The sequence below is a fragment of the Dendroctonus ponderosae genome, unplaced genomic scaffold (genome assembly GCF_020466585.1).
Source record: "Dendroctonus ponderosae isolate FM_Combo_2020 unplaced genomic scaffold, Dpon_F_20191213v2 Dpon_F_20191213_11, whole genome shotgun sequence".
Classification (NCBI taxonomy): Eukaryota; Metazoa; Arthropoda; class Insecta; order Coleoptera; family Curculionidae; genus Dendroctonus; species Dendroctonus ponderosae.
This window is the reverse complement of record NW_026017213.1, coordinates 921,320-940,843: the sequence shown is the minus strand read 5'-3', so window position 1 is coordinate 940,843 and position 19,524 is coordinate 921,320. Positions and strand designations below refer to the sequence as shown.

Sequence of the window (19,524 nt, the reverse complement as noted above, 5' to 3'; positions counted from 1 at the left end):
GTAGGTGTCACCCTTAGAACCCKAAATAGGAATGGGGGTCWGGTGGCACATCGCTTAAAAGGGCGTTCAATWMTCTTYCAATGGGTTTTATTGTAGAAATTTATCTCGTAAAGAAAACGTTATTTTTWTCCAAGTRAAATAACCAATAGATATGAAATCAATTGTTTAAACTAGATTTTCTTTCTCCCATTCAATGATTTAAACGGTGTAACCTACTCTTAATAGGATTAAAGCCAAAACCCACTGCACAACCCTTCCAACCAACTACTATACGAACGCACAAACATGACATAAATTCCGGAAAGACTAATACACTTACAGACAAAATGGACAAACAACCCCTATAACTGGACCATACTGAATCCCCTTTGCCTAACAAAACAGACAAAACACTCCCGTTTTCGTACCCCAATAGATACTTTACTAGAACACCTACAAACACAACTGAACTAACGACTAAGACCTGTTTGTTTTGTAAGCCAAGAATTTTCTTTTTTTTTATTACTGATTAGGTTATACGAGTGTTAGGAATAGGAATTAATTTTAGAATATGCTAGGCTAAGATGCATATGTACTACACAAGGGCAGAAAGACCGATTGGGTCTTTTCTATAGGAAATAAAGATTATTTATATTATATATAGGATTAAAGGAGCTTAAAGTTATAAGGAGACCCAAAATGCAACTTTTTTTGTGTAAACACTAACTTGAAAATCAAAGTCTCAATGCAGGCAAGTTTAATTGTTTCTGCATCTTTGAAACGCGATTATTCTGAAACCTTCTGGACTACAAGCAACAAAGTTGGATACCACTGAACAGAGAATTGAGAGCCCTTTAAAACGATGTGTCACTTGACCCCCATTCCCATTTGAGATTCTCAGGGTGACATCTACCCCTCCTAGAGGGTTGAAACAAGAAAGCTAAAAAATACTTTAAAGTGACCCCCTTAGAAATAAAATTGCCGTGTTTTTTCTGTTTTTTTCATATTTTTAACTGCAAGAAAGATATTAAGGGTGGGAAGTTTTCAAATTGACACCTCGTATATAGTTCCCTAAAAGACGCCACTGAACATCGGTTTTGTCGAATAACTTTTAAAGCATCTGGCATAATTTGATCATTTTTTAATATGATAGTAACTAGTTAATGGCCCTTAAAATGGTGTTTTGCAAAAACTCATTTTGTTTTTTGCTTGCCCCGAAGACCAACCAGCTTGTTCACATCAACACCCCTTATCATAATAGCACACAAAAACTATAAAAAATTTGGTACTTTYGATTGATATCGATAAAATGAACCCTTTTCCAGAAAACATCTATTATTTAAATYAATTTTGAATTACTTGAATTYTTTCTTTTCGAAATCGAAATGATTRATTGATTAATTAACAGYAACGATAAATTAGCAATAATTGATTTAATCACTGGGGGTCAACACTAGGGGTAGATTGTATGCAAATGTGGAGCTAAATATAAAAGAAACAGCTTACTTAATCGGGAAGTTCAATATAAAACCTGGTAAAATGTGTGATTTTATCAGGCCACCCTGTAAAACCACAGTGCATAAACATAGTATGCATTTTACACTCCTTTCTCCTTAAACCACGCATATGATACCGTCGATAACGAYACTCTTTTAAGATGAAAAGTAGATTTTATATACAGAAAAGTTGCCACCACTGTAGATGCTAAGCGGACTGTAAATAATCGTGTTTTTCATGCCTATTTGAGTTAATAAAGCTATTTAATTTAGAAATGTGAGGGCAATCAGCCAGCAGAGATCAGAAAGTTCAGCGTCGACCCTCAAATCACATCCTTTGAGGTGTTGCAAAGCATCCTGGCCAAGGCATTTGACTTGAAAGGGGACTTTGCCATCTGCTATCGGGCGTATGATGTGACCGGCCAGGAGATCTACATGCGCCTAATTTCCGACTGGGATCTGGATGCGGCTTTTCTCAAGTAACTAGCCAGTGACGTCTAACTATAGTAACGATTAATAAATCTATGGCAATTTTAGGGCACACAACACTTCGGTGGCCACCAATCAGGAACCGTGTCTTTGTCTGAGAGTTGATCTGAAACCGTTTGAGGAACAAATTGAGGACTGGCAGCAGAAGCAGAATGTGTCGATTATTGCTCAGATTCGGACTCCTACTAGTCAGGAGGCGAAGCCATCGTCTAGGTTTCATGGCATGATTAATCAGGCGAGTTTACCAACTAGGACAATCAGTTTTGATTACCCTCCGCTAAAAGGAGTGTTTGGTTCGAACACTTTCAAGGCACTAACCTTCAACAGCATACATTATATGTCAGCTTAGACCTATTTCCAACTCATTACCTACTATCGGGCAGAAAAACAAAAAACGTTGCTGCATAATTACAGATATCATATCGCTTATTTCATGAATTTGCCGTGTAGGCCTGATTTATTATGTAGGTGTTCTCTGCCACCTAGTCCAGACCATTATTTAACTGAGGAACTGTTGCTGATTCAACCGCTTTCAAGTCGTTATCCTATCGGTTGATTCTTCCTTTCGAATGTTTCTGGTGTGTACTTGTCGTTATTTTGTTTTGCGTTAAGGTCTGTAAAATTATAACTTTTTCCACCAATAATTCCGGCAGGTGAGAAACTATGTCGGTAACTTGAAACGAGTGAGACTCGTTACTACTGATTGCAACTGATCAGATTTTTGAGCACGAGTTAATTAACCCAATACGAGAATCCTCCCAGTAATGCGGCGAAGAGTGCACGAAAAGTTATTACACTGGCACAAACATGTATGGAGTTAATCGGGAACTTCGAACACCTCTTGTGAGTTGTCCACATTTCAAAACTGTTCTTTTCAAACCCAGAATGTTTTTCATATATGTATTTGTGATTGTAATTAGATCATTGATCAGTTTTGGGGGTGGCAAAGTTAGCATTTTATTTTATTAGTTTTTAATAATTCACACAAATCTCAGGAAACTGTAGTAAAATCTATATTTTGGGACTTATCGCAATACCACATCCAATCATTGAAAATTTACTTTAGGAATTTAAAATTGTTTAATTTAAGTTTATTATTTTGTTGTGATTCATGTGCAATTAATTTCTTTTAAACTAGAAAAGTTTTTTTGCGTTATTGTGTTTTGTTATTGTACGACAAATAAGAATACCTTTCTTACGTAAATATGAGAGGAAAATGAGGTTGATACGGGGAGGAACTAAAAATATATTATTGGATAAAGTTTGGAGACATGATTGGATGTGGTATTGCGGTAAGTCCGAGCGTATTTTTATACAGTTAACTCACCCTGTATAAATGTAGGTATTTTCTGTGGCCTGCGCACATTTTTTAAATGTATTGTTCGCCTCTTGTGAAAAAAGTGTTCAGAAAAATGTTCAAAAAAGTGTTTAAAAAAGTGTTCATCTAGCCATCAAGTGTAAATAAGTATAAACAATGCTTCTGTTTTTTACAGGTGGGTAAAACCCTCAACATGGTGCAAAAAGTGCTGAACTTCGGAGACGATATGAACTCCAGTGTTCAGCCTTCAATACCAGCACTGAGCGATGGAGAGTTTCGAAAATTTTGCGACGCAGTCGGGCAAATTGTGCACGCGAAAGAACTCAGATCCGTAATTTATTACGGCGGCATTGAGCCAAGTCTCAGGTATGCATTTTATTAATGTTGTATTGTTTTAATGAGCATTTCGTTAAATCAGCTTTGAAGTTGATTATTTGTTTGCATAAAATGCATTTCTGAAAGTGTTGTTGGACTTAATGTTCAAAATATTAAACCTATAAAATATTGGAATTGGAACTCTGTTTTAGGAAAGTTGTCTGGAAGCATTTGTTGAACGTTTATCCAGAGGGAATGTCTGGACGCGAAAGAATGGACTACATAAAGAAAAAAGCTGCTGAATACGAGAAGCTGAAGAGCACATGGAAACAAGCTATTGCTCAGGTTGGTAAAGTTTATGCTCCGGTGCACTCATACACGGTGTCCTGAAATAAATCCAACTATTTTTTGCTAAATGGACCTTCCATTTGGGTAACATTCGTTTCGTTCATCCACTAAAATTCGTCAATCGTTTGTCTAGAGTCTATCAGAGCCTGGTTTTACGATAATTAATAAAATTGGTGCAATACAGTTTGACCAAGACTAAGGTGTGCGGCTCTTAAAAGGCACATTAAAAAAATATGTTTTACAATGGAGCGTCTAGTTATAGGCAGATATATTTAACGATTATGTCTAAATGGCATTCTGGCAAGTTCTTAATGTCCATTAAAGAGCTAAATATTTATTTTATAAAAACGAATTAAATACAAAAATAAACAATAATAAAAAATATGGGAAGCTATCAGGGAGGCAACCAAGGAAACTGTAAATAAAAATGTAAATATAAACTCGATAATTGAAAATGGTACGGAAATAACTGAAAAAGGTCAATATCTGGAAGGTTTCTGGACTGTTATTGTAATATCGGAAAAAACCTTAATAAATTACTTGAAAAGTGCGTTCAAATTAAATGGAAAATACATTTAAAAAATATTAAATTATTGTCAAGTTGGTTTTCGAAGTAAAATGAGTACTGAGGATGCAATCCAACAATTGAGACAAGGATTAAATAATTTTAATGAAGGCCATAAGACCTTGGGCATTTTTATAGATCTTGCAAGAGCATTTGACACTGGCACATCACATTCTCTTGCAACTGCTTAATGACGTGGGTGTACGAGATACCGAGTAAGCACTATTTAAATCATACCTTAGTAATCGAACACAACAAGTAAAAATTAATAACCTCGTTGGAGAGATGGGTGCGGTTGAATGTGGTGTGCCACAGGGTAGTCCTGGGCCACTTTTATTTTTAATCTATTTAAACAACCTTACAAGAATTTTACCTGAAATGGATTGTTCTGTTATCTGTTACGCTCATGATACTGTAATTCTAGTAAAGGTAGGATCATGGTCAGAAGTACAAGGGTTAGCTGAAGGATATATTACATTGGTTAAACTTTGGATGGATCAGCATCTTCTAACTCTAAATAGCCGTACAACACACTTCATAAATTTCTCTACTTATAACAGTAACCATCAAGATGAACCTCTGGAACTTACAATGTATATTTATCCTTCTTTTGCTAATCTGATGGAAAATTGTGCTTGTGATTCTAAAATTTCTTCAGCTATGTACACAAAATACCTCGGAGTTTATATGGATAAAAACTTAAGTTGCAATATGCACATTGATTACCTAACTAAAAAGATAAGGAAAACAATCTATAAGTTTTATCAACTATGTGATTCTATGCCTCGTGAGTTGTTGGAAATGGCTATGTGGTGTAGTCTCTGATTGACTCCATTCTAAATTATGGTATAAGAATTTGGGGTAGTGTTTGCAGTACAACCTTATCAAACCTAGTTATTACACAAAAATATATACTAAAAATAATAAATAAAAAACCAAAAAGATAACCAACAGTTAATCTATTTTTGGAAATTGGTGCTCTCACGGTTAGAAAACCCTTAACTTTATGAAAAATAAGGACATTTACAAGATTCTACCCCAGCGCCTTAATATTACTAGATCTGTCAAAAGAGAACACATTTTTTAACTACGGTGGATTTTACAATTTGTCGCCGTCATATTTCTTATGTGGGGCCAAGAATCTTTCATCTTTTACCAAAGGATTATAAGAACTTAAAGAAAAAACTGTTTAATGTATGGATAACTGAATGGATAAGGTGCAATTATGAAAATGTATTACTAAACCTTTACCTTTTTTAACATAAGGAAATATTTAGAACATAAATAGATATGGGTAAACCATTAAGTCTGTTGTAGTCTTTTACTTTTTGCAAATTTAATCTATAAGTTAGTTTGATTTGTGTTTCATAATAATCTCTCCAATTTATTGTAAATTTGTTACTTATTGTATTTGACAAACTCTGTCCCGACAAGTCACTTGTAAGTTAGGGCACAAATGCTTACTTTGTAACAATACTGTAAATTTCAAGTGATATATTTGAATATTTCTTCTAATATTACAATCACATAATATTTTTGCAAACATGCAGCTTTTTTCGAAAAAATACTCAAAAACGTCAGTTTTACAGACTGAGACAGTAAAATTCGTGATGCTATTGTAATTCCCATATGCTTGGATATGATCTTTGTCACCTTTAACTGTTTTTTGTTGTTTTTAGGGCCCTGTCGCCGGAGAACTGGCCTACACGACTGGAATGGTGCGCAAAGACGTGCTCAGAACCGATCGCCATCATCCATTCTACGCAGGAAGTGATGACAACCAAAACATCCACTCATTGTTCAACATTCTGACAACGTAAGTTGCTTGAAATCTGCTGAATATTTTGGGAAAATGATTTGTGAATTTTCCAGGTACGCGTTAAATCATCCCAAGGTTTCCTATTGTCAGGGAATGAGCGATTTGGCTTCACCACTTTTAGTCACTATGAACGATGAAGCTCACGCCTACATCTGCTTTTGTGCGCTCATGCAACGCTTAGTGACGAATTTTATGATCGATGGCATTGCCATGACGCAGAAATTCACTCATCTGGCAGAGGGTTTGATGTATTACGATCCTGAGTTTTATAATTATTTAAAGGTGCACCAGGTAAGACATCTTCTATTTTTAAATTGATTTTCCTACTTATTTGTTTTTCGGTTTAAATTTGCTTAAAATTCTCGGCTTTTCAGGCAGTCTATTTATTAGAATTAATACTTAAATGCAACCGTAGTAGATATTCACGACTAGTTTATTCTAATATAGTATTGGTTGATATAGGGTGTCTCAAATTCACCAAAGTTACGAAATGATCTATTTTTAATGCATATTTGCAATATGCTAAAACCAAACCATTCGATAAAAATGTTCTATATCGATATTCAATTGCTTTTGAGTTTATAACGACCAGTGATTGAACCACCACAAATGCCTAATTTTCAAATTAGGCACTAAAATGGAAAGAAACGGGAAGGAAAAAAGAAGAAATGGTTATTGTTATACATATAATTAATTATTTTTCTCTAGGAAAATATTTAAATTAAATTTTTTCTCTAAATTAAAAACATCATTTGAGGTGGCTTGTTGGGTGACTCAGATTCCATCAGTACTGATTATTAACTCAAAAATAACTGAATAACCGGACACTGAGATATGTAAAGAAAAATTACTTTCAATAATTTTATCATTTAGAATTATTAAGAAACGTACTTTTGCCCCATGGTATAATCGAGTCAGGAAGGTTTCTCACAAATTACGTGTTGTTTTTAACTCTCAAGAGAAGAGGCTCATACCCATATTCAAGGCTTTTGGGTTCTTCATTTCAATTCAATTTGATTTTTTCTAAGAGAATTTGAACACCCTGTAGATCTAAGAATACGCGATATAATGTGAAACCTTCATAAACTATAGCATCGACTTGGGTCGCCTTTTTCCTGATTTTTCAGTCCTGTCAATCTAATAGATCTTTTTTGATTTAGAATAGTCAGTGGAAATGAGTTTTCCAAGTATTTAACTTAATTTTCTTTTCACATTTTAGGCTGACGATTTACTATTTTGCTACCGTTGGCTGCTTTTGGAAATGAAGCGTGAATTTGCATTTGGCGACTCGTTACGAATGCTGGAGGTTCTTTGGGCCTCATTGCCCGCTGACCATCCGCAACTTGAACTAAAGCTCTTTGATATTCCGTTTCAGCACATTCCGCCCAGCGCAACACCACCCATCAGTCCGCTGGTAAGTTATTGAATTTTGTTTCGTTTGATCTGGATTCAAGGGCATTATTACTATTCAAGGCTACAAAAAGTGTAATTTACAACAGAACAAACATTAATCGAGTAAAATTAGCTTCAAAGAAAAAAACGTTTTCAAATTGTAAATTCAATCCCAAATCCACAAACTTTGCCGTCTTTTGTGTGTGAGTGTGAGATTTGTAGTCTCGGATTCCAAGGTTCGAATTTAGGGTTCGAAATTTCATTTTTTAAGAGGTTCAGGTACTTAAGATGCCACGCTGGCCGAGCGTGTTGGTGAATGCTTGCATCAGCCGCTCCTAACATGGAGAAGTGAGACTGTTTGCTGCCGCCCAATCTGGGTCAAACGCTGCATGGGAGTCTTCTTAGCATCGCCTTAATCGCATCGAGAGCTTACCGGCGTACTAGTAGGCCCTCTCACTAACGACTAAGTGATGACAAATAGGGAAAAATTGATCCTACAAAATAAACGGATCAAATCTATAAGAAAAAGTCGTTATTAGTAAATAAAAGCATTTTAAAGAGTTACCTGTTTCAAAGCTGCAAAATAAAAAAAAAATCAACAAGTACATAGAAGACAAAAATAAGTGCGCTGATTCATTTAAAGAAAACCGCAATATAAAATCCGCAAAAGGCCCTATAAAATCAAAGAATCATCAAGTATCAAAGAAAAGGTACAACCCTCTTTGTCATCTAGTTCTTTATTTCAAAATAAAACGCTGTCCGGATCCAGAGCGCTGAAATTCCCTAAAACTCATATTTTTCCTCAAAAATACTCAATACCATTTAAACGCTTAAATTTAGAACAGACGCAAGTCCAGTTATAATCTTGATCTGGACCACTTACAGCCTGAAGGGTGCTGGAGAGCCAAAAAACGGGAATAGTCGGAGGGATCCTGGCCGCTGAAAATCCCTAGCACGAATTTTTGTAAAAAATCAGTGTGTTAGTGTGTGAAACTTGGAAAAATTGCGCGAAGCCTAAATTAGGACGCCAGGACCACTGGTGGCCTCTTAAGGCGCTATTCGCTAGACCTCCACAAAGTAATAAAAAATATATTCACCTACCCTCTGTGGTACTATTACATTTCGAAACAGCAAAAATTGAAATTTACCGCAAAAACACTAATAAGCGATATTTATGCTCTGAATATAATTGAAGATGTTTTTGCATCAGAACACCCCTATTTTACCTAATAAAGCAGTCTACTGTGGCAAATTTGATTAGGTAAGATTGTGCCAAAAAGACTTAAAACTCGAACTGTTCTTATTGATAATGTGTATAAGAACCGTTTAATTTCGTGTTTAATTCCCGCAAGGAAAAAGTAATTATCTGGTTTTGGGCTCCCTGGATTTCGATGATAAGTGACTTCCGTTGTAGATTATCCCCTTAATAACACTTTTTTTAGCGACATTTGTTCCGAAAATGTTCTTGTCAACGACCTTTCGACGATGGAAAGTTAACCATTCTCCCCTGCTTGAGACGACAGTTTCAATTTTTGAGCCCTTTGAGCTCATTATTTTGTGTAAAAGGCATAATTTATTAATTCTGCTTTGGTAGCAGCATTACGAGCTACGGAATACGTAACTTGATATTGACCAGATTTTTTCCATTGGTCTTTTGCTCTATTTTCCTGAATTTTTTTACTTTTGAAGCTTGATATGTTGGATAAGGTCCACTCGAATGGCCGATCCATATTCAGCCCAGCTCATGATTTGTCATTGCCTTCTTCTGCTCGCAGCAATAAAGCGACGGGAAACTTAACTTTAATTTCACACGAGCTTCCCTTTGACTCTTTTGCTAGATTTTCATTAAATTCTGCACTTTTATAGCTGTATATATAGTTTTTAAAAATGTCTAAAATCAGATCTATACTCAGCCCAGCTTGTGGTTTGTGAAGGTTTTTCTTTGCTCGCACCAATAACAGCGCCGGAATATTTAACTTTATTTTCACATTGGCTCGTGGATCAGCCGGTTGCTGGATCGTCATGAGATTTTGAGCCGGATCAGCTCTATATTTTAATTGAATACTGGCAAAATTGCGAAAAATTAAATTATTCTTTTAAGGTAAGATTTAACATTTTCCTGATTATTATTTTGCTCTAATTTTTAAGAGGCTTTTCTAATTTATTAGTTTTTTCGAAGATTTAATTTTTGATGTTCTCTTTTTACATCGTCACTTTCAGGTGGTTCTCTTGGGTTTTCTGAAACAGTTTCGACGGATTGAAACTAACTACAATATACATATAAACAAAATATAGATCATACTTAGAATATACTACATATAATAAACTTCCATACTTCATCTTTTTTATAAAGTTGAATATTTTTTTAAATGTGCTTCTAATTAGTTTTAATTTATAACATTTCCTTGTATAGGGGAACAATAAATTCAGGATTTTAATTCAACCATTCAAGAAGAAAATGAAACCTATTGAGTGTGTAACAGACCAGAAAACTAACTGAAGCCGGACTCTTCATTCATTCACTTCAATGTGTTCAATAGAGTATCTTGGTCTTCGCGGCGACTTTTTTCTTGCTCTGGGATCTTCTTCTTGTTCCTCATTCTTTTCTATTCAAAGCCGGCCACCATTGTACAAAACATAGGTAAACGGGGGCATTTTTTTAAGTGTAAACCGCCTGGATTTCACTACGTTAAATGTGATGTGAAAAGTTAACTAGTGTCCGTATAGTTAAAATGAGCGATGTAGTAATTAAGCATTATTGTTTTAGGTAAAAACGCCTCGAGAAAACGCCTATACCAAAGTGTGCGCTTTGCGTCGACAAAGTTCCTCGATTTCGCTCAGTAATTATGTTTGTAGCAGGAAAGCCGTATCGGTAAAACGGCAGAATCACAGCCTGGATGAGACCATCAACCGATGCTCTGGGATGGAAATAAAACTGAACAAAAACCAGAGCTTGGACGACGCGGTACTCACCAGCAAATGTGGCTATTCTAATATAAAATCACCCAAACATGGTTAGTATGAGAGTATGAGCTTAAACTAAAGCACTGAAGAGAGCGTAGTGAATCCGAAATACAAATAACTGAAAAATGTTTAAAGAAGCAATAGAAATATTGTAAAACCAAGAAAATAAATCATACTATTATGAGCACATAACAGTAATTCTTCACAAACTTTCTTCGGACACTTCGGTGCACTGATTTGGGCGTTCATAATTTGATCTTGTAGCGAACAATGAGTCGTTGTAATGAACTCTGATGCATTAAGGATGGGAACTGGTACTTTACTTTCGTAATCAACTAGTTTGTGCCCAAAGGCAAAAATTTGGGGAAGTTAGGTCCGGTGATCTCGGTGGCCAAGAGGCGCTTGCCATATTGTAATAATGCGTCAGTTGCTCTATTGCCCAACAGTGTATTATCCAAATAGCTAATAATTCTTTATTGATATAACAGCAAATGCGAAAGAAGAATCTCGAGGCGAGTTGCGTGCCCGCTCAGTATCTCCATTGGAACCCAAGTCTGAATCCGCTATAGTTGTGACCAACAACCGAATAAACGCTCATCAAACAGCATTCCGAACTAAAAGCGCCAGCTTGTCCTCCAGCATGTCGAATCTGATTCGCAATAGCAAAAAGGCCGGCCACTTTAAAGAGCTGAAAGACAAAATCGCTGCTCATAAACTGTTTTCTTCACTGGACCGGCTGGACACCAGCCAGATGATCAAGGAGGAAGAAGAAAAACCGCGAAAAGTGGTAAAGAACCTAAATGAGTTTCTAAATTTTACGGGAGTGAGCAAGAATAAAGTGTCTGATACCGATCAATCCCATGGACACTCACAGGTGAGACGGAACTGTTTGGACTGTTTGTGCTGAATTTGATGTTGAGGCAATTTTAGGCCAACGACAAGCCAAAAATCATGCTGACCAAATCGAGTTTTGATGACTCGGACAGTTCAAGTGATAAGCCGAAGCATTCTTCCACTACCACTACAGAGGACACGGACACTTTCGACGACTACAGTCCGGACGATAGTCAGGAGTATTTTCCTTTGACCACATCTGTTACCAGGGAACTGAGGCTTGAGCTCGAGAACTTGGATCGCAAGGTGTTTGGAGACAAGTACGTGGACAGATTGTCTGACTCTCCTTCCAGTCCAGAGTGTGACTCAAAAGTGGTCACTAGGAACGACGGTTTGCCTCAGGTAAGCGAGCCGTTTTAAAATATACACGCTGATTTTGAACATTCCACAGTTCGAAATCAGCTAGGAATTATTCGGTGGAAAAATACAGATAAATACAAAAATAAAATGTAGAGGGCACTTGAATATAGGAACCGATGTACAAAAGTGTTTGCGCCAAGTGCTATTGACGCTTTAAAACTATTCGCGAGCTGAAAAATCCAGACGCCCCCTGGTGGTTAAGATTATAACTACAAGTTAAGTAGTAATTTGACACTTGTTCTGTTGACATTGGCGTTTACCTCTGATTTTAATTTGTTATGTTTTGTTCTAATCAACTTTTGCAAACTTTTAAAGAAATAGAAACAGATCGAAAAGTGTGTAAGATTGTTTTGTGTTATAAATGTCATCAACTCCAATAAATAAACAAGTCTGACAAGTCTCAACTGTCACTCGACAACGAGTCATTTGACGTTTCGCAGCGCCACCACTCGCGAATAGCTTGGTGTCATTTGCCTTGTCATAATTTGAATGTCAGTTTGACATTCATCAACGTTTGAATTGCCTCAATTTTGTCGCCATGGATACTGGTTGTCATTGGCGCAAAGTGCCTCGATATAATGGTTTTCAGTGGATAAGAATTTTTTTTTCAATTATTCTGCTAAAAGTGTGTAAGTGTTCGCGACTTCAAGTTCCGATGGGGACGCTGCGCAACGTCAAATTACTCGTTGCCGAGTGACAGTTGAGACTTGTCAAACTTATCTATCTATTGGAATTAGTAAACAAGCGGAAAGTGAATTGTAACAAAAATGAATGTGAATAAATGAAATTGCAAGTTGATTAGATCAAAACAAGAGTCAAATTACCAGTTAACTTGTAGTTATAATTTTAGCCACGAGGGAGCGTTTGGATATTTAAACTGACAAATTGTTTTATGTTATCAATGTCACCAACTCCAATGAATAATCAAGTCTCTACTGTCACTCGACAACGAGTAATTTGACGTTTCGCAGTGCTATCATGAGTAGTTGAACTCGCGAATTATGAACAAAAATGTGTTTCAAATTTTGTTATTTGTTATTATGGAAATACTGTAGTCTGCCTTATTTTCCATGGTTAACTGTCATATGTCAAAAATGATAGTTAATTTGTAAAAATGTCTTATGTCATTTAATTTGGAATGCAATTTGCGAGTTCAACTACCGATGTGGGCGCTGAGAAACTTCAAATTACTCGTTGCCTAGTGACAGTTCAGACTTGTCAAACTTGTCTGTCTATTGGACTTAGTAAACAAGCGAAAAGTGAGAGTTGCAATTGTAACAAAAATGAATGTGAATGAATGAAATGAATGAAAAAAACAAACAAAAAATGAAGAGCTTGCAAAAGTTGATTAGGACAAAACAGAGCAATTTATCAATGCGACACCCATGCCAACAAAAAAGTGTCAAGTTTCTAGTTAACTTGTAGTTATAATTTTAACCACCAGGGAGCGATTGCAAAGCATTTAATGTTTTCGTGTCAGACTAATATTGACGGAACTGAGTTATTTCCAAATTTGTTATAAATTAGTTACCTTCAGAAATCTATTCAAATCTATTCAAATGGTTTTGAATAGAGCATTCAAAACAGCAATTATTGGTCCATTTAACTTTTTTCGTATCTGCTGTAGTTTCCCAGACCCCTGTACTAATCATCGAAAAAAACTCACCCTGTATATGCTTCGGACACACAAGGTTTCTTTGAGTCAATGCAGATGACTGTTTAGCAGCTTCTTCCACAGGGAAAGCCGAGCAGCGGTGACATCTTCATCTGGGAAAACCCGCTACACCAAACCAGCCCGAAAAATGTTCCAGACAACACTGAAACGCCGGATGAACAGATCGATATCGACTACGACGCCCCGACGATGGTGAACGAAACCTCCGCAACCAAAACCGTGACTCCCATCCGGATAATCAACCCCACCAGCAACAAACCGGAGCACCCACAGCGCGTGATTGTGAACTCTTTGCTTTGCCAAAATGGTACGAACATCCAGCCCGATTTCCAATTGCTTCAACATTTTTGCCTCCCAACTCGTTAGGGACCACAATGCTCACCAATTCCTGCGAAGAGGTTCAAGAAGTGAAGACTACCAGCTTCCTGCCTCCGCCTGCCGATTTTGGAGGCGGCAACCCCTTCCTAATGTTCCTCTGCTTAACAGTGCTGCTGCAACATCGCGACCACATTATAAACATGGGAATGGACTACAACGAAATGGCCATGCACTTTGATAAAATGGTCCGAAAGCACGATGTTACACGCGTTTTGAATCAGGCCAGGCAGATGTATGCGCGCTACATGAAGCAACAGACGATCGTGCATCACCGGATAGACAGTTTCAAAGGCGAAAAGTGTTGATCCATGGAAAGTGGTCGGCTAATTTTCTATATTCACATGGTTTTAGCCAAAGAAATGCACACGGTGGTGGAACCCCGGACGACATTGCTCGAAAACCAACCCTCTTATGTATAGTAATAGATTCGGTACTGTGATATTTTATATTCCTAATTGGGCTCATTTCATGTGGTCTGCAGAACACGTTCGAATATCCAAGAAGTAAGTTATCGTTCGCAACGATCCGATGCGTATTCTAAATTAATCAAACTTTCCTAACTGTTAAGGCCGTAACAATTAGAAGCTTTCTTATAGCATTTCTAGTGTAACTGCACCGCCGTATTTAAGTGTAACGTCAATATTATTAGAGGTAAGTTCTAAGCAGAACGATTTTAAGTTGATTTTTTTCTTTAAACGAAACTAGTTAAATCCCAGTTCAAGTGACAATTAGGGTCGTACGAAATGTGTTCAATGTTGACGAATTGCTCTTGGCAGGATGTCCCAAGGATGGAACATTACCAGTCCGAAAACCAGTATTATTTGCTTCAAAATGCTCATCGTTATACAGTAAAACCCCTTTGCTTTATCCGAACGTCCAGAAGTTGCCGCTATAGTTCGAACAACAATTCGTTTATCCGAGCAGTGCGGTGCAAGACAGATCGGCACTACTACAAGGCAAGGCCCAACTGCTCTCACGTCAGTAGGCCCAGCCGGTAAGATACCATAGAACTAGAGTACGATGGCTCTCACTCACTCTCACAGTATAATGGTCTTCGTGACGTCAGAGCAGTCGGGCCTTGACTTGGAGTGGTGCCGGACAGATCCCTCACTTCCAAAATGTTGTCCAAAAATGAAAAAATCCAGGTTTTTATAATCAAACTTTGATGCGATTCGGCTAGTAGACGGACCACTCAATTCGCATTATCGTACCCGTGGCACCTTCCAGACTGAAACCTAAACTGCTGAAATCTCAGCATATTTTTTAGAAAGTTCAAGCGTTAAATAAACGAATTTATCCAATGTATTTGCAAATCGAGGCTGATCACGTAGAAGCTAGGAATGACACCGTAACAAAGAACGCAAAGGCAGCAAAATGATATTAAAACAAAGCAAACAGGGAAATATTTTCATGTTTAATTGAAGCAAGAAAATATTAATGAAATAATAAATATTAGCAAAAATGAAAGGCAACTGCTTACCGAACAAATCCAGCTGCAATCAACTAGCTCACCACTTAAGGACCAATGTAGCTGAGCAGAAACTGCCACTTGATTTCTTGGATGATTAGAGCGTTTAGGGTTACAGCTGGGTTTACATGAGCTCCGGAAAGATGCCCGAAAGTCTACAGAATGTTTCATATCTTAGAAGAAGGAAAGTGAAACACTACCATTCAGTAAAGTGCATTTTAGTCGCATTGTTTGAGCACGTTTAATGTAATAAAATAATCAAAACCCAATTGTTTTTAGGTTGGTTTGTTCAAGAATTGCGAAATGAGGAAGATAAACACAATAACGCTCTGAGAAAAACAACKAAATTTGAAAAAATCTCAAAARTGTCTATAACTCCGCAAAATTGAAACTTCTCGYAKTTATACAGGTAACTTTGCTCTAAAAWTTTTTAAGTACCAGTAGTTYCTAGTTCGGTTTGATYAAGAGTTACAAAATGTGGAAGATSAACGTGCATAATGCCGCTCTGAGAAAAACAACGAAATTTGAAAAATTMTCWAAAATTTKTTTATAACTTCGCAAAATTGAAACTTCTGGCAGTTATACAGGTAACTTTGCTCTAAAAAAAATAAAAACCAGTAGTTCCTAGGTCGGTTTGATCAAGAGTTACGAAATGCGGAAGATGAACGTGCATAATGCGGCTCTGAAAAAAACAATCAATTTTAAAAAATTCTCAAAAGTTTCTTTATAACTCCGCAAAATTCAAACTTTTGGCAGTTATACAGGTAACTTTGATCTAAAAATTAAAAAAACCAGTAGTTCCTAGGTCGGTTTGATCAAGAGTTACGAAATGCGGAAGATGAACGTGCGTAATGCCGCTCTGAGAAAAACAATCAATTTTAAAAAATTCTCAAAAATTTCTTTATAACCGCAAAATTGAAACTTCTGGCAGTTACACAGGTAACTCTGCTCTAAAAAATTTTAAAAACCAGTAGGTCTTAGGTCGGAAGAGTTACGAAATGCGGAAGATGAACGTGCATAATGCCGTTCTGAGAAAAACAATGAATTTTGAAAAATTCTCGAAAATGTCTTTATAACTCCGCAAAATTGAAACTTTTGGCAGTTATACAGGTAACTTTGATCCAAAAATTTAAAAAAACCAGTAGTTCTTAAGTCGGTTTGATCAAGAGTCACGAAATGCGGAAGATGAACGTGCATAATGCCGGTCTGAGAAAAACAATGAATTTTGAAAAATTGTCCAAAATTCCTTGATTTTTTTTTGCAATTTGTAAAAGCATCTTTGCTGTACAAAGTGTGGTACAGCTAGTGTCTGCTTCTGTCTGTTAAAAATTCGTTTTTTGACCCGAAAATTCACCTTAGGATTTTATTCGATTTTCATATATTGCTCTCTAGCGAAAAATCTTGCACTTGATGAATATTGGGCTGGCTCCCATCTAGTCGAGGATTTTTTTCAGAAGCCTTTAAGCAAAGAAACGGTTTTTGTTCAAAATTCCAAAACCGTTATTTTCAAACTAAATATCTCGACAACTACCAGCAATAAAATATTTCTGGAGACTCCACTGGATCCAAGCAAATAAAAAATGTTCTGTTTATTTTCTCTGCTAATTTATAAAAGATATACCGGAGGTTTTTGAATTTTGGGCCTAATGTGTCCCAGCATGGGGCTTATCCTTAAAGAAGCCTAATCCAGGTCCAATTGGTCTCCCAGATGTAGAAGCAACAAAGTAATGTTAATTGCGTGAAAAGGACAAATGTAGTAAGAGTTTGGGCATTTTATAAAGATTTGAAGGCTCAGTCTCCATAAGAACGTGCAATATATTCTTCCCCCATAGCTAATCGGGGGAACTCTTTCCGAAATAAACCTACTCAGTTTGTCAGGTATTTTGTTCATATCGAAGAATTGCAAAAAGCCTCTTAACAAAAATGTCGCTCGTGGCAAAATCGCGGCCTCTTCAGGCTCTATCTTATAAAGATTTGTCCAGATCTCGAGTGAAGGTGATTTTCGGAAAAATCGCAGAAAGGTAGTTTCCACGAAACTCAAAATATCTGAAAAAACAAAAGCAATGGACAATATCTTAAAAACATTGTTTTTTTTCGAAACTCACTAATAAAGATGTTATGGACCATTTCGCAATTCCGCGCAATATTTCTGAAAAACTTCACCTAGTAGGCCTCCGGTGGTCGAAAGCAATCAATCTTGCTCTTTTTGAACTTTTTCCAAAACAAATTCTTCTCTTATTCTCAAATATTCGCTACCATAAGGGCTTGAACAAGATTTTTAGATTTTCCCTCGTAGCTCTGTTGAAGATTTTTTTGCGAAACAAACCAACCCATTTTTAACTGTATTTCGTCCATATGGAGCGCCTACCTGTAAAGGAAAAATCCCCGACATACATTTTTAATTTTTCGCTTGAAAATTCGTTACAAACCTTGGGATTTGGGTTGATTTCAATATTTTAATTTTTTCCTTGAATGCGAAAATCGTACTCTTGATGAAATACTTGCCTAGTCACAGCCTATCCAACTATAATTTTCTCAAAAGGCTCCCTCGAACCGTTTTCCAAAAAAAATCCAGAAACGCTATTTTCGAAAATCGGAATTATCGCCAAAAATATAAACGAAAGCGGACACCTGAGCACACCACTGGATATGCACTGCCAAAGCACACGAAACATGTTCTATTAACATTTCCGCTAAAGTGAACCATTAGCGAGCTTCTGGACGTTTTTGGATTTTAGGCCCCAATTTCCTTTTCTTTTGTGCCAATTCCGCCAGTGGCACCAATTGGCTTTCGATAAAAATTAAGTAAGCATTTAGTAAGGGTTGGGGGGTTATCAGAATATTTCAAGATTCAACCCCATAAAAGCTTGTACAGATGTGCAAAACTTTCCTTTCTTGATCCCCTGGTGGAAAGTACGTACTTTCGCCACTGTTTTCGATGGCGAAAGCATCACTTTTGTCCATTGCCAATTTTTTTCATCCCGTCTGGAAAGTAATAATTTTCGCCACGCACGCTGATAGCTTGACTTTGTCACTGACTGTTTTGACTACATTTTTCGTGACAACAACATGGAAATGGTTTTAAATGTTTAAAACTTTAAAAACGTATACCATTTTCTTGTTCTTCCGTTTCAACCTTTTTGACACACACTAGGGATGGGACATCGATCCTATAACATCGATGGTAGCCATCGATGTTGGCATCAAAGGTAATATCGATGTTAAGGAAACATCGATCTGATAGTTTGTCGTTGCATACAAATGTCAAATTGATTAACTCAAACTTAAATAATTTTCTTCTACTTATAGTTGCCACATTTTTCGGTAAACTTACTGCAAAAAGAGGCTTTTTCGGGTGCAGCTAGAAATGGGTCGCTATGCCGCGGTATCGTTTGTATCGCCACCATCAAAGAATTCGCAGAAAATGTTTCTRTCTAGTATCCACATTAAATATCCGATGTTTTCATTTCAGGATCTAACATCRATGTTTTATCGATGTCCTAAATTTACAACATCGATGGAAAAAAATATCCAACATCGATATTTTTCTCCCATCCCTAACACACACTGTAGTTGAAACGAATTATGAACATATTTATTTATTTTAAGAAACATTAATACACAGAGTGCACAGTTTGCAAAAGAAAAAATTAACGTGAACTTATTTTCATATTTAGATGTGGAATAATACGAAATAAATAAAAAGGTATCAAGTTTGACCCCTAGGGAAGATGCGTAGCTCCCTTAACTGAAGCTACTTTTGAAATATGGTTGTTTTGCCATTCGACAGTTCCCTCTGATGCGAAGTCCTTTTTTTTATTTTTTCGCCTTTTTCCTCCTCTTCTAACAAAATAAGCGTTAAAAGTTCGACGTCGTTCATCTTTCAACAGTTTTTCTTAAAAGTACCTCACGAAGAATTTCCTTTAAAAATACTCTACATTTTAGCGACTTATCAGCTAAACATGCCACCTTTAGCATAATGAAACTTGTAAATAAACGTATATTGTAATATAGGTTTATAGTTTATTACCTATTTACCTTGCGCGTACACTTAATCTGAGTTC

The 19,524-nt window shown here is 36.6% G+C and overlaps 1 protein-coding gene across 3 annotated transcripts in view; it reads left to right on the top strand.

Moving 5' to 3' along the window:
- Positions 1 to 19,473, top strand: part of LOC109544732 (TBC1 domain family member 25) — a 19,937-nt gene extending 464 nt beyond the window's left edge. The window contains exons 2-14 of one of the 3 annotated variants that reach the window (XM_048662429.1): positions 1,749 to 1,954; positions 2,013 to 2,199; positions 3,458 to 3,648; positions 3,810 to 3,942; positions 6,190 to 6,326; positions 6,383 to 6,620; positions 7,549 to 7,743; positions 10,489 to 10,735; positions 11,174 to 11,559; positions 11,616 to 11,921; positions 13,678 to 13,921; positions 13,981 to 14,290; positions 14,344 to 19,473. In XM_048662429.1, coding sequence (XP_048518386.1) covers positions 1,749 to 1,954; positions 2,013 to 2,199; positions 3,458 to 3,648; positions 3,810 to 3,942; positions 6,190 to 6,326; positions 6,383 to 6,620; positions 7,549 to 7,743; positions 10,489 to 10,735; positions 11,174 to 11,559; positions 11,616 to 11,921; positions 13,678 to 13,921; positions 13,981 to 14,290; positions 14,344 to 14,431 — 2,868 coding nt within the window. In that variant the 3' untranslated portion in view covers positions 14,432 to 19,473. Of the gene's footprint in view, positions 1 to 1,748; positions 1,955 to 2,012; positions 2,200 to 3,457; positions 3,649 to 3,809; positions 3,943 to 6,189; positions 6,327 to 6,382; positions 6,621 to 7,548; positions 7,744 to 10,488; positions 10,736 to 11,173; positions 11,560 to 11,615; positions 11,922 to 13,665; positions 13,922 to 13,980 lie in introns of all 3 variants that reach the window. The other 2 variants (XM_048662428.1, XM_048662430.1) reach the window with 2 other exon arrangements.
- Positions 19,474 to 19,524: the final 51 nt, after the last annotated feature.